This window comes from Ceratotherium simum, chromosome 25 (genome assembly GCF_057802395.1).
Source record: "Ceratotherium simum simum isolate JZ-2026a chromosome 25, ASM5780239v1, whole genome shotgun sequence".
Taxonomy (NCBI): Eukaryota; Metazoa; Chordata; class Mammalia; order Perissodactyla; family Rhinocerotidae; genus Ceratotherium; species Ceratotherium simum.
Window position 1 is genome coordinate 18,071,690 of NC_141924.1, and position 15,534 is coordinate 18,087,223.

The 15,534-nt window shown below is 46.9% G+C and overlaps 1 protein-coding gene across 1 annotated transcript in view; it reads left to right on the forward strand.

Annotated features, from left to right (window-relative positions):
• NUAK1 (NUAK family kinase 1) overlaps positions 1-15,534 on the forward strand; it is a 70,849-nt gene that overhangs the window by 21,211 nt on the left and 34,104 nt on the right. The window contains exon 2 of the mRNA XM_004418057.2: positions 11,855-11,975. Coding sequence (XP_004418114.1) covers positions 11,855-11,975 — 121 coding nt within the window. The remainder of the gene's footprint in view (positions 1-11,854; positions 11,976-15,534) is intronic.

The following is a 15,534-nucleotide window of genomic DNA, read 5'->3' on the forward strand; positions in this document are numbered from 1 at the left end:
TGATCCTTACCGAACCCCCAATCAGCCAGAAAGAAAGACAAAACACCACGATAATTTACTATGGCTTTATTGTGGTGTGAGAGGAAATTATTGTAAAAGTTACATCTGGATGGGTCCTGGAGATGACATTTCGACTCGTACCATGAAGTGAAATAGTCACAGGGAGATTTTATGGAGGAGGTGACTGAGTGTAAGGCATGCAATATGAATGAGCAAAAGAGAAGGGAGATTGTATCCTGGCTCTTTTTAGGGGTGGAAAAATGAATACTCTGAGCAAAATGAGACTCAATTCTGATCTTATTTAGGAGCGTGAGTGAGAAAACGGGGGTGAAAAGGGGAGCTACGAATGAAAGGACTGCTCAGGAGGCCCCACCTCTGCACACATACATCAGTTTGCCTCTGATCTCACAAAAGAACACTTTGCTGTTAGGTCTTAAGAGTCTTAGAAAGAGCATCTCCGTGACCCACGAACTCTAGGGTCATGTGTCTACTCACTGGCATGAGTGGGAGGGTGAAGCATCTTGACTGACAGTCTCTTTGTGCCAAAGCCTGCTCATCTCCTGGTCCTGTCAAGTCCCACCTGCTCCCTGGAGCCCTCCCTGACTTCTCTAGCCCACCACATAGCTGAGTGCTTGCTTGCTTAGTAACCTTGTTCTCTCTTCCCATGCCTATTCATTGACATCTCCAGGGAGAAGTTAGGAGTCTTGGTTGCAAGTGACAGAAATGAACTCTGTGACTCATTTAAGGGGAAAATGAATTTATACGGTATGAGGTATAACCCACAGGACCAGGCTTGGGAAACGACAAAACTAAGGAAGCCCTGAGGAACTCGGTAGCAGGAACTACTAGCAGATGCTCTCTTCAGAGACTGTTGTTGGGATGAATGTTGTCAGGGTGAATGCCCCAGACATTTTCAGACCACTCAAAATTCCATTCTGGGGAAAGAGCATCTCCTTGGCCAAACTTTTGGATTATGTATCTACTCATTGGTGTGGGGAGGGTGAAGTATCTTGACTGACAGTCTCTTTAAAACTGCATCCAATGGGGTAGGGGTAGTCCCTAGAGCAAAGTCAGAGTGTTCCTGCTAATAGAAGGGCGAATGGATGCAGGGCAGAGAGGAGCCCAGTGTCCACTGCCTCTCCAGCTAGATAGTAAGGAAATTGAAGGGCCGGTCTGGGTCATGTTTTACAGGACCTGGATCAATGCCTTATCTAGAGTGGATTTCCCAAAATTGCTTTCTGGAGAATTGACTCATTATTGCATCATTTTAGGGACATACCTCCCAGACCCTCCTGTCTGGTTCTGACTTTTTACCCAACTGCATTGGCCGGCCCCATAGAGAGCAGCAAGGAACACCAGGGGATGTGCTTCTGAAGATGGAAGAGGCTTAAATATTAGCTTAAAAAAGACTTAGGGTGGGGACAAGGCAGTGTGGCTTTGGTGAGGCCTCCACCTCCAGAGACTTGGATTCAGCTCATATTTATCAGACACCTACTAAGTGCCAGGGACTGTGCTACTTGCTTTGTCAGTGTGGCACAGAGGTTAGCAGTGTGGTCTTTGGGTTTAGCGAGACCTAGCTGTCCTATTTATTAGGTACGTGCCCTAGGGCAAATTACTTAACCTCCCTCAGACTCAGTTTATATTCATGGAGAAAGTAGAAGTAGTAATGTTTTTGCAAGAATTTAATGAATGACAGGTTGAGAGGTTAAACAGGTTGGTGCCCAGTGCCTGGCACAGAGTGAGGGCTTCATAACTGGTAATTATTATGATAACTATTAGCTATTGTTGTGAATCACCTCCTAGCCCTTCTGGAGTGGGCACTAGTATCTCCGTTTTAAAGATGAGCAAGTTTAGGCTCAGTGACTTCGAGACAAGTAGGGATTCAACACTTGAGAGATTAGCAAACAGAAGAAGACTCAGTGGCAGGTGGCTGGGTGTTAGGTAAGGTGGGATGATAAGATGTCCTACTATGATTTTATTGTTTTATAAGGGTCCTTTTTAATACTTGGAGTCTGTCTTAGTAACAGCTTTTTGGTGTATATTACAGACCAGGCATCTGGTGGGCACTGGAGTTGTTGTAGTGAATAAAACAGAAATGGTCTCTGTGCAAATGAAGCCTGCAAGTAATGGTGAGTGGGGCTGTGAAAGGGGACCTATATATGCATTATGGGGGCTCACTGCAGGAGATGGATGCGGAGGGTTGGTCAGCTGAAGAAGTTGCAGACTATAGGGTGTGAGGGAATCCTGCCAGAGAAAACGATAATCACAAACTTCCAAGGGCATGCGCACACTCCTCCACCTGGGCTGCTCCTGGGGTCCCTGTAATGAACACAGACCCCTGCTCCAGTCTCCCCGAGGGTAGGAACTGAGTGATGGGTGTTGGCTAAGGCTCACGGAGGCAACCTGCCTGATGGGGTGGCGGTAAATGCCCCCCTGGGACTGAGCATGCTCCTTGGGGGTCAGGCTGTCATTGCTTGGGGCTCTGCATTTGTAGCCGGAGGTGCTGCTGTGACACACATCCCCAGCAGGTCTGTGGGGCGGTAATTAGCTGGCTGACAAGCATCCACATGGATTTTGCAGTGGGGCTGTGGAGCAGGGACCAGCCTGTTACCTCTCTGGGTAATGGACAATGAGAGCTTCCCTTGCAAGGAAAAGAAGGTGCTGCTTGTGAGGAGATGATGAATGAGGCCTCCAGAGGCCACCGGGGCACAGGCTGCAGCCTGGGCTATTGTTCCTTCCCCGTCTGATATGCCTTTGCACACACTAATTGCTATAAATCAGATTTCTGAATAAGAGGGAGTCTATCAGGATAAAAATAACTTCTGGAGAATCTTCCCTTTCACTTACCCATAAAATCATCTGTGGTTAAAATATAAAAGAAAATTTGAAGCCGGGCCCATGTTTTCGCATATTGTGTTCTGCCACCTTAAGAAATTCAAAGCTTTTTTCCTTTGTTCTGCTCACCTGGAGCAGCTAAACTCAATGGACTAATTTCCTTTCCTTTCGGAAAACTAATTTTGTTTCGTAGGTCTTTTGGTGTCTTTGTTCATTGTTCCCCAGGTCAGTGATTCAGAAGCAGCCTGAGGTTAATATTTAAAAGCAGTGTTTTCAGTGAATTAAGAAATAATGGGATCAAGACCTCCCAAGTATGCCCATTCATGTGTGATATCAAATCAGGCTTCAGAACCTGGAACAAAGTTTGGACTGAGTTGGACTGAAAACAGTGTCCCTGGCATGTCTGTGTGGGGACAGCCCCCTGGCATTAGATGGAGGTGAAATGACGCACCGTGTGCGAAATGGGTCGTGATTTGCCAGCATGCTTAGGAGTGTTTATCATTCCCCATCTCTGTTTATTAATAATGCAGCAGTTCTGGGGACTTGGCCCCGCCGGGGCTTGCCTCCCATGTAAATGTGAAACCTTTTGGTGGCCGCTTCAGTCGTGCTGCTGGCTGTGGCTTGGAATTTGGTTGGGACTCCTTGCCTGGAGTATTATTCCTGGACTGGAGTGGGACGCAGGACTCTTGTTGGAATTCTGGTGCTGTGTTAATTTCGTAAACTTGGGCCTGTGCTTTAACCTCCCTGGGACTCAATTTCCTTATCTGTAAAATGAGGGGTTGGCATAGAACATTCTGAGGTCCTTGCAGCTCTGAGATCTGCTGACGATGATGGTGCTCATTATGCCTTCTGCCAGCAGTGACTGTCTGCCTTCTCTGCCCTCCATCATATACACAATCTGATAGGCTCCCCACATCCACCTCGTGGGGTTGGTACTCTTGTCATCCTCATTTGCAGATGAGGAAACTGAGGCCTGCGAGGTGCTTGCCTGAGTGCTTCTCTGTGCAGGGGCTGCTTGGGCCCAGTTGCTGTGACTGATGACAAGGCCAGTGCACCGATGCTGAGTTTCTTAGCAGTTCTGGCCGGGCCTCTGCTGGGCTTAGAGGTTGATAAATAAAAGTTGCACAACCCTGAGCTTATCCAAGCCATGTTATAAACAGTGTCAGCGCTATCAGATGCTACCAGTTGAGGCTGTCCAACGTACAAGTAACCTCAGCCCTCTGGTCCAGCCCTTTCCCTTCCTCCCCAGGACAGTCGTAACCTGGAAGAAAAGCAGTTGCACTGTGGAATTCTGAGCGGGTGTTGCATTTGGCTTTCGGAAACGTGCAAGTCAGAAATAAACAGCTGCTTGGCTACGCGAGCCCCAGCTAAACACCCTTGAGTTTTCTGTCTGTCTGTGACTCTGGTGTAGCTCTCTTGTGCTCCCAGAGGCCTTTTCATGTAGGGGGCCTTGGGGTCATTTCTGAGAGCAGAGCCTGGAGAGACTTCCAGAGGATCCTGGTAAGAGAAGACCCCTCACAGCCTCAGCCAGACTCTCTCTCACAGAGCAGGCGGGATGTGAGGCTCCAGAGCTCACTTCCTCTCTCCTCCTTCAGACACATTCACTTTTACCAGCTGCGGGAGCCCCAGGTTGTCTGGAGAGCATCATCAGCCGGCTTCCGTGGCCTTACAGCATCCACAGGCCTGCCTTGGGTTGGGATAAGCGACATGTCCTCTGGGAGCAAACCTTCCGTTAGCCAGGGGTAAATTAATTCGGATCACTCAGCGCCCTCAAGGAAGCAGCTTGTTTTAAATTCCACTTTCTATAGATGGGCAGTTCGTTAATTTTCATTAATCATCTAATGTTTAATATGGCTGTATAATATTTAAGTTACCAAATAAGTGGCATCCTGGTCACATTTACTCTGGTTTAAGATGGCAGTTGTCGAACTTCAGAGTGCAGCAGAATCACCTGGGAAGCTTGTAAAAAATGCTGATACCAGCTTGTCCCCCACCCTCGAATTCAACAGATTTGGGGTGGGCCCCAGGATCTGCATTTTGACCCTCAGTTTCCCCTTTCCTCCCCAACCAGGGGATCTGATGCAGGTGGTGCGCTGACCACACTTTGGCAAATGGCTCTCTCCGAGGATCTAACTGTGCGCTCCGGGCTGGTTGCTGCTTGCTTTTTGCATTGCCCGGGCGTTAACTTTCCATTGGCCGCCTTTTCACTGCTTTTTTGGTCCTCGCCTGGTCGGCCATGGCCACTATCTCGTGTTTACAAACCCCAACGCCATACAGGGAGTGAAAATCTGCCCGTGATTTCTTAGTCACTAATTCCACTTCCCTTGTGGCGTCACCACGTGCAATTATGGCATTCTTTGCTCCATCCTTGAAGAGGGGGGGTGGCGAGCAAGGAATGACTATACAAGTAGATAAAAACATCCTGGGCCTCTCAGAGGTCCTCCTAAGCAGGCCCTGGCCCAGTCCAGTAAGAGTCTGATTTGCTGTTTAAATTCTGGAAATAGAACACATTTTTCATGGCAGGAGGAAAAAATCAGTATCATTGAGGAAACATCATCTCTTATGGGGAGTTTTGGGAAATAGAAGATTGAGAACTGAGTTACAGAGGATTATATTTTCAGAACCTCTTACAAGATTAAAGGGCCGGTGGCAGTGAATGCTGGGATGCCATTCTTTGAAGAAAAAGCTCCTTCTTACACATGCCGTGCTCCCCGGCATCAGGGTGCCTCTCCTCAGAGCCTGTTGATACAGCGCTTGGCTTCCAACCTGCTTCTGTCTGAAAAAACATCCATGTACTGACATGAATCAACAGGCCGGAGAGGAAGAGGCCCTTGGGCCCCACAGCGGAGCTGGCTTAGGTCCCTGTGGGGCCGGTTGCATCACAGCGCCTTGTTAGCGTGTTGTCCGGAGTTGGCCAGGCTGCTCACAAGGAGCTGGGGTCATTTAATTAATGGCTTTGGCTGCAGGATGGCCTCCTGGGTGGCATCACCGTGGTGCCCAGGCACAGCCTTTGTGAGGGAAAGCCATTTGGTGATCTTGGGGCGCTTTGTCCCACGTGTCCCGTGTGGAGCTGTGCCTTGCCCTGGACTCTGACCATCAACCGGACGAGAGCAGGAACCCCTACCCTGGCTGCCAACTTGACTTAGCTGCCCGTTCTGAGCTGCAAGTGGCCTCTGGGCCCTTTGGTGAGAAAAGGTCCCCGAAGCTGCCTCTGACTCAGTGCCCTGCAGCTCCCGGGGAGCGTGGCCAGTGTGAGATCACACCTTGTGAACGGCAGGGAGGCTGCCAGCTCCTGTTGCCGGGATTAGAACGCAAACTTGTTCTCACTAAGTGATGCTAAGGCCGTGTTTATGGCTGTGTTTCTTCCCTGCTGCTCAGCCCCCCAATCCCGCCTCCCGGGACCTCACATGTGACTCTGGAAAACTTCTTCTGTTTAGAAGGGGCCCATCACACTGGGCTGTGGAGGGATCCTTTGAGCGATTCTGTTACCTGCCATGTTTGCTGTCCATCCCAGCTTTATCCACAGCCTCAAGAATCAGCAGCCTGTGGGCTCAGCCTGCCTGGGTTCAAGTCCTAGCTCCATCGTTTACATACTGTGTGATTTTGGATGACATTTATCTTCTCTGTGCCTCAGTTTCCTCCCCTTGTAAAATGGGGTTGTAGTTGGGATTAAGTGAGATAAGGTCCACTGGCATATCATAAATGTTAGTTACTGTTATTATTAAGAATATTGCCACTGGTTTAAAAATGTTGATATGTCGGGGCCAAAGGCAGGACACTGTGGTCTCGCTACTCAAAGTGTGGTTCCCCAGACCAGCATCTCTGGCATCACCTGGGAGCTTGCTAGAAATGCAGAATCCCAGGCCCCACCTTAGACGTTTGGGTTGAAAATCTGCATTTTAACAAGATGCCCATGACCCCTGTTTGAGAGACACTGTTCTAGAACACTCCCTGCAGGCTGACATATGTCAATGAATGAGCATCCCTGGGAGGTGGCTGTGGAGGGAAGAGGACAGTGATTCTCTTAGTTAGAGCCTCAAATACATACAACCTGGAATTCCCCCACTCCCCAAAGCAGACCGGGAAGGCAGCTGGCTGCTCTGCTCTGTGCAGGCCTGCAGACTGGATATTAATTTTAACCTGTTCTTGTCTTAGTACAAGTGCAGGGAAGGTGAGGATGTGTAGGAGGAATGGAGAGGGGAGAGGCATCTGAGATGATGTGCTGTGGGCTCAAGAGCCCTTAAACATGGTCCAAGACCCTGTACCACTGTATCGCTCTGACAGGCCTCGTTACTGCCATTCAGTGAACACCTACTGTGTGCCAGGCATTTACTTACATTATTTCCACTTCTTACGACAGCCCCAAGAGGTAGGACTTGCTAAGCCCATTTTACAGATGAAGAAACTGAGCCCCGTGAGGTTCGGGCTTGCCTGAGGTCCCCCTGCCAGTAAAAACCTGACCTTCCCCCATACCGCTCTGCTCCACATCACCCTGCCTAGATCACCAAGCGCTCAACATTCACAGTGGCCACTGTGGCAAAGGACGCCATGCAGGCTGCAGAGCAGATGGTTTTTGGTGATTATTCAAAAAAGGAAAAACTACCACAGCAGAAGAGGAGGCTGGGCCTGTTACATTTAACAATAGATGGGGTTGGCCGGGCTGAGTTTGTCTCTTAAATAGGCAGGCACCACAGGGCAGAATTCGCAGGTCCACGGCCAGACCTCTGCTGCATATGGTATAAACATTAAGCTATAGGGTGGCCTTATTTAAAAGCAGACTCTTTTATAGGCGCACGGTGCCGTCTAGACTCGGGAGCATTTATGAAAGTGGCTGTACTACACGATGGGCTCAAACACCTGAGTTCCCGGCCTCCGTCATTTTGAGGGTGGGCTGTGAAATCTCTGACCTGTGCAGGCACAAATTGAATTTTTTTTTGGAGGGTGTATGATTTCAGACATTTGGTAATCTCTTCCTGCTGGGCTCTTTCCTTACCTTAGTCTTTCTTTGTAGATTTGGGTGAGGATTGAGGAAAACTGGAAAGGAGATTTCCTCCACAATGCAGGGCATCTCTGGGCGTTTCTTTAGTAGCCCTCGCTGTGAGGGTAATTACGTCATATATTGTGTAAGTTTTGCTTGTTGCCTTCTCTCCCCATTCTCCCTATCTTGAGGGCTGGGGCCAAATCGTGTTGGATCCCTCTTGTGTGGTGTCGGCACTGCGCTTGGTACCTGGTAGGTGCTCAAAAGGAATAAGTGAATGAACAGTCAAAATCCAGAAAGGCAAAAGGGAGTATCTTGGGTCAGATTTTTATATTCTAAGTAGGAACATTTTATTCCCCTCTTCACCTGGATGGGCAACCGTAAGAAGGAGATAGGGGAAGATGGTCCTGGGTTCACGTTGTTCATCCTTCTGTCTGATCTCAGCCTCAGGTGCCATGATGATCGTGCTGGGTGGGTCCAGCTGCTCTGGGCTTCCTGACATTTCAGATGAGGGTGCAATTTAAAGACCCAGGAGAGAGGTTCTTTTGACCTTTCTGTGCTTTGGGAACAAATGTGGTCTCCAGTCCCAAGGCCTTCAGTCACTGCCTCATGAGGAACCAGGAGGAATTCAAGTTTGCTCTGAGGATGAAGGGAAGGAAGGCAGGCCCTATTTATGGGGCATTTTCTCCAGGGTAAACATGGCTCACATTTACTGAGCACTCGGCCCGGGCCAGGCACATTCTAAGCACCTGACATAATCCTCACAGGGACCTGTGCGGCAGGTACTGTTATTTCCCTACTTGAAGGATGAGGCAACTAGAGCGCAGAGAGGTTATGCAACCTGCCCAAGGTCACACAGCTGGTGAGCGGTTTTAGCTAGGACTCACAGCCACGTCCCTAGCCATCCTGCAGTACTGCTTCACTGTGCACTGGCTTAGCTAGTCCTTCAACTTCATGAAGCAGGCCCTGTATTACATGACAAGGGCTACATTTATAGATCTCCTCCTTGTTTCTAAACAACTCTTTAAAAATGTGACAACCATTCTTAGCTCTCTGGGCCCTGCAGAAACAGGCCTGGAGCTGGAATTGGCCTACAGTCTGAATATGCAGCAAACAAAGAAGCAAGATAATTTCAGATGGTGGGAAATGCCCCGAAGAAGATAAAATGGGGACAGGTGTAGAGAGAAGGGGGTGGCCAGGGGTGACCTTATCAGCTGGAGGGGCCGGGGAGGGCCTCCCTAAGGGGGTGGTGTGAAGCTGAGGCTTGAATGATGAGAAGGATGTAAAGATCTGCCCTGTGTGAGGCACTGAGCACAGTGTCTGTACTGTGTCTTAACTGCTCCAAGAATGCATGCTATTATTACTGTCGTTGCTATTGTTATCGTGGGTTGCAGTCAACTGGCTCCACGAGCTTGGGTGAGTTGTCTCACGGCTCTTGGGAGTTGAACTGAAGGTCTTCCCTCTGGCCTTGCGGTTGCACAGTTGTAAGTGATTTCTAGCCTTTGTCTCCTCCTGACTCCCCACTAGCCCCTTTGAAACAGGGGGCAGAATGAGCCCTCTTTTACATTTTCGGTAGAAGATTCATTGTCGGAAGAGGGAAGCTTTTGTGGAGGGACAGCCACTATGGTTATTAACATTTGTGGGGCCCTTTTAGTTTCCTCAGTGCTGAGCGGGGTTTGATTAGAATGTGGGCACTCTCCTTTTCATCCTGGGCAGGAAGCATCGCCCTGGCAAATGCACCGTGGGACCGGCGGCCTCTCGCTCCACTGTTGGGGGGAATTGACAAGTGGGCTTATTTTCTTACTCTCTAGAATGGTGCTACCCTCCCCTGACCCTGGATGGTGAAAGAATTTATTTCTATTGTAATTTGACAATGGGGCCTCCTCCAGGCCAAGTTCAGCCTGCTGTATAATCAAAGGGGTGGTTTCTCTCCTTGGCCCATCTTTAGTTCATGGAGGAATGTAGGAGTTGGTCCAACAGCCACCCACATCCTCCACGGCCTGTGTGTGTTCACTGTCTGCTTCCTCCAAGAACAAGCTCCCAGGATCGCAGCCTCTACTCAGATAAAATAAAGCCTTCCAGTCATATCTTTATGTTTGACGTAAGCCGAGGGAGGCTTTTTCTTGCTACATACAAATGGGGCTGTCGTGAGGGCCTGGGGTAGCTCTGAGCCTGGCACCGTGGTCAGAAGGGGCCTTGAAGCTGGAAGCTCATTCATCTCTGTGCAGCCTCCTTTCATCCAGCCACGTGGTCTCCCTGCAGTCTAAGGGAGGGTGGTGCCTGCCCCTGGGTTTACAGCAGGGCATCCTGTGTTTCCTATCTGCCTTCTCCATTCCTTGATTGCCCATGTAGGTAGGATGCCAGAGAAATCCTAAATCGTTTTCCTATTGTGCCTGTTTTGGCCGTATGGTTTGGCTGTATGGTCCCTCCTTTTTTGCTTTAATACCGCATCACTTCTCTGGTCTGACCACTCATCACCTAATAACATCAACCTCTCCCATCTCTCCTCCCTCCTGCCCCCCTTCTCTCCTCCCTTTCTATCTACCTACTCCCATCTGCCTGCCCACACCTGTGGTTTTCTCAGGCCTGCCACGTGCCCAGCACGGTGTTAAGCACTAGAGATAAAGCGGTGAAGAAGATCCCCACTCATGTAGAGTCAAGTAGCAACACAAATACTGATTTAATTACAACTGGGGAAGGTTCTGCAAAGGAGAAATACAAGGAGCTGCTAGTCAACTCACCCTGTTTTTGGGAGATGAGCAAATAGCAAAAACAATAGTAATAATAGCTCCCCAGTTCTTGTGGAGTCATCGATGGACTGATTGTATTTTAGAAGTGTTTCCAGGTATAGTGCTTGGTGGGGACCTGGTGCAAGTCAGAACTTGCAAATGTTCACAGATGTGAATATATTCCTGCTGAAGTTGACTGTGGTTCACCCTGTGATGGTCGAGATGTGTCTCTTGGGCCGCTGATAACAAGCATATTTTTTCCTCCAGAGCACTTCATGGCTTTGTAATCCAGAGGGATTATTTAACTGCCTTTCATCCAGGAAAGGGTGGTACAGGTGAGAGTTGAGGTCACAGGAGGACCAGTTTGGAGGGGACTGAGCAGGCGTTCGGAGCTGGCAGCAAATTGGTTGGCAGGCTTCCTTGTCACCCATGGATACCTCCCCCCACCAAAGTCATTTTTGTCCCCCTTACAGCCAAGGCGGATTAAATTACCCAGTAACTTGTTTATGAGCAAAGATGAATCCATTGGCAAACATATTTTTCCTTATTAGATTCCCATTGTCATCTAATTCCTTTTTATTTATGTGTTTCTTTTGAGTAATTGCTCTGTGCGTTGGCCCTGGCAATTCTCTCCAGTTTGGATTTGCAGGCGACATTGGCACGGAGCTTTTGGAATCCCCTGGGGCTGGGCAGGGAGTCTAGCTGTCACTCTCTTTGTTTTATCCTAATTTTTCTCTGGCAGAGACTTTTTGTCACATCACGTGCTATCGAAGGTGCCTTGGGCAAGAGGAAGGATGTAGGAAGGATTTGGCTTCCGAGCAGTTGCATAAACACAGCAGAGACTGGAGTCTTAAAACCCAAGGTTTGAGGCAGAACTGGCCTTGAGATGGGCCAATAATGTTTTTCTTAGCCATCGCCGTGGCAGCTGCACGGTGGAGCTGAGCGATACTAATTTCACCTATCCATGTGCAGTCGCCGATATCCTGTAAACCGAGCTCTCCTTTTTTCCTTTTTTCAAAGGATCAGGATTCCTGGAGTAAATGAATCTGGCCACGCGAAGCAGTCTCCGCTTTTATGAAAACAACCCACCATCCCAAACCCCAGGCTGTTAAAACCTGATGTTTTCTGTTGCCGGGAGAAGAGGGGTTTTTGCTATAAATGAAAGATGTGGCAGGGGGTATTTCGAAGCTTTGTTTTGGTTATTGTCGGTTCTGCCAACGAGGAACATCTGTATTTATTTTCCAAAGTCTCCCCATGGCTGATTTGCATCTGTTTAGTTCTCTGAGTAACATTTCATTTCCTGACTTTATAGGTTGCTATAAAATCCATTCGTAAGGACAAAATTAAGGATGAACAAGACATGGTTCACATCAGACGAGAGATTGAGATCATGTCATCCCTCAGCCACCCTCATATCATCAGTATTTATGAAGGTCAGTGATTTTTTTTTTTCACCTCCGTATCAGTTACCATTTCTCATACCATAGGGCCTGCCAAGATTTTTAAGGTAATTGCCCGTCTGGACAGGAGCCAAGTATTTTTCCTCATGATGCAAAAATAGCCGGGTGTTATCTCTTGTTTGGTTACCTTGAATGCAACCAGACACACGTAGCGCAGCTCACTTTAGTCATAAAATAGCTCTGGCGGGTGCCTTCTTCCGTCTTTCCAGTTCCTTGGCGGTTGCTAAGCAACCTGCCTTGTTGAGCTGGTATGTGAGACAGCCATGGTTTCTGAGAATGGCACTTTGCTGGGTGACCAAATAATGGTAGAACCCCTGTAAATGTTATTCCCCAAAGCTGATGCTCTGGTGGTGGTGTCATGAGTTATTCAAAGTTAGGCTCTTTGAGTTAGGAATTAACTTTGAGCAGGTCCAGGAAATACCAAGAAAGAAGAGGGAGCCACGGATGTGACAGATGCTTCATAAATGGAATCCAAGTCGTAGTTCGTGTTTGTAGAAAGGCAGGATGGGGAAAAGCTTATAAAAATGCTCATGCTTTAACTCTTTGGTCCTTCATAGGAAGAAATGGAAAGTATAAACTTCCTAGTCTATCATTTAAAAAAAAATCCTTAAAAAAATTACACAAGCAATATGTTTTTTGTAGAAATGATTGAAATACAAATGTTAAAATTAAAACAATAATATCTCTTCTAACTCCCAGTTTGATAAATAGCTCTCTAGCCATATTTATATTTTCATATACTTCTCTATATCTGCATGTGGTTTTTATCCAAAGTTAGATCATACTGTTTATAGTATTTTTTAGTTTGAGTTTTTTCACTTTTTATATCATGCATCTCTACCTATGTCGATAAATATTCCCCTGTAAGGACATTTAAAAAGGCTTTATAGTATTCCATTTATGGACATACCGTAGTTTATTGAATCTAATTCCTTTTGTCAAACATTTAAGTTGTTTCAAATTTCTGGTTATTAAACAGGGCTTTAGTGACCCTCCTTGTACATCATTTTTAAATTCATTTCTGATTATTTTCTTATGAAAAATTCCTAGACTTGGAATTACTGAGTCAAAGTGTTTCTCCAGAATATTTTTTAATATATGGTTGAGTCAGAAAAATGAGCCTATTTTTAATTTCTGGTCTGATCATAATAAGTTATGGAGCCCTAATAAGGGCTAGGAGGAAACCAGATGGTAACCCTAAATTTTTCTGATATTTTAAATTTTCCTTCTTCTGGTTCCCTGCTGTTTTTTTTTGCCATTCTTTTTTCTGCTGTTTCTATTTTTGTTCCTCATCTAGAAGTAAAGGTCGGTAAAATTTTTTATCTTGATTTTTCTAAAGCTCATTTTTGGAATCCTTGGGGATAGGATTTTTAAGGGAAATTTTCATTCATTTGATCATGTATTCATTCCACAAACATCTCTTGCAGTGATTCTCAAAGTGCTGGACTAGCAGCATTGGCATAAATTGGGATTGTTAGAAATGCAGATTCCCAGGTTTCACCCAGGACCTGCTGCATCAGCAGCTCTAGGGGTGGGGCCCAGCAATCTGTGTTTTAACAAGTTTGGGAACCATTGGTCTACTGAGTGTCTACTTCTCCTTAAGCACTGTGTTAAATGTGGTTAGAAATTAAGGAGGAATATGCCGTGGATCTCATACTCAAGAAGCAAGACAAGGCATGATAGAAAAAGTATTGTGTAGATATGTAAGCAGCATATTCTGGGACCGTGGAGGGCAGGGGGTTAGAAATTTTCATGGAGATGTACGACATCCAGGCTGGGCCTTTGAAGGAGGTTTTTGGGGAAGAATCGGCAAAAGTAGAATTCCAGGCTGATAAAACAAATCTGAATATGCCTGGTGAATGAGGGGAACTTCTAGAAGTTAGAAGTGAGTAGAGGTACAAACTGTAGGATGAGAGTGAGTTTTATTAAATTCTGGGTGTTTTGCTCCATGCGGCCTGGTTTCCATGGAAACCTGAAGGCAGTGGTGAAGGGTGATGTGTATGGACCAGTGTGGGTCACGTGCTCTGTGAGCACTGTTGTGTTTGGGATTTCTTGGCCTAGAGCTGGAACCTTCTTTATCAGGAAGGCAGAGAGAGTGTTATCCCAGCAGGAAGTTTCCAGATTCTTCATCTGGGAGATGTTCTGTAGTAACTGAAGCCTGACCCGGAAAAGCTTGGCTTCTTCATCAGCATCATGCCATCTTTGGCCTTGGGAATCCTACAGGCTGAATGGGGAACAGGAATCTGTCCTCCCCTCAAGGGAAGGCCAGAGATGAAACTTAGTCGAAGAATGTTCTATTATCAAGGTCAAGTTGGCCTCAGTCCAGCCCCTGCTGGAGGCTTCAAGAAGAAGAGAAGCCCTTGCTTGTAACTTGAAAGATGGGTACCAGAACGAATTAAAGTTCTTTGGCTGACTAGAAATAATTTCCATCAAGGCCTCCGGTGGAAGCTTGGGCCTCAGTTCATAAATCCCTATGGACAGGTTTTAGGGAGTCGGGAAAGAGCTTGGGTTCTCACATCAGACAGTCTTGGCTTTCAGTCCCAAATCCTCCACTGTGGCCTGAACATGAGACTTTGGGCAAGATGGTGGGCCTCTTAGTGCCTCAATAACCACACCTATAAAATGGGGATAACTGTTCTACCTTTCTCATAGGGTTGTTGATAGGATTAAATGAGATGATACATGTTCTGGTAAGCTCAGAAAAAGATAATTATTGTGAAGATAGTATAGTCATTATAAGTGGTTCCTAACCTGGGGCCCATTGACAAGGTATTTCATGGGTGAGCTGCAGGGGGTCTGTAAATCCTCTGGAATAGTATATTAACTGTGTTGTCTAATACAGAAGCCACTAGCTGCAGATGAATATTTAAATTAAAATTAGTAAAATAAAATAATTAAAAAATCATTTCCTCAGTCACACTACCCACATTTCAAGTGCTCACTAGCCGTATGTGGTTAGTGGCTGCCATAGTGGATAATGTAGATATAGAACTTTTTCATCATTGCAGGATAGGACCATGCTGGTGTATAATGTTTTATGTGTTAAGTACATGGATTATTTTCTGGGGAGAGGGCGCATAACATTCATCAGACTCTCAAAGGGATGCCTGACTTCAAATAGGTTTAAGAAACCCCACTGCCATCAAGTATTTTGTGACCTACAGAGTACCGTACAAAAAAAAACGAATTGTTTCTATCCGGAAAACTCCCAGGGACTTAAATGTGGCTTTTTTTTCCTTTTAATTTCTTAGAGGTCTCCAGTTTCTGTTCTATTTCCCTTCTCCCACGCAAGTTCTGTTTCTCCCACATCCACTACATAACTGTGGAGGAGGGCAGCTCCCCTCCCTTCCCCCGGGGATTAGGAATGCGCTCTCCAAGGTGCTGTTCCAGCTGTACACTAACTGTGACCCCACGATCTCCAGGTCTTAGGACTTTATCTGCTTCACTGCCCAGGACCCCAGGACTCTGCAGGTGAAGTCAGACATCCTGCTGTTGTCTGAAGAACTCTGTATAGTTGACAAAGCTCTGCCAC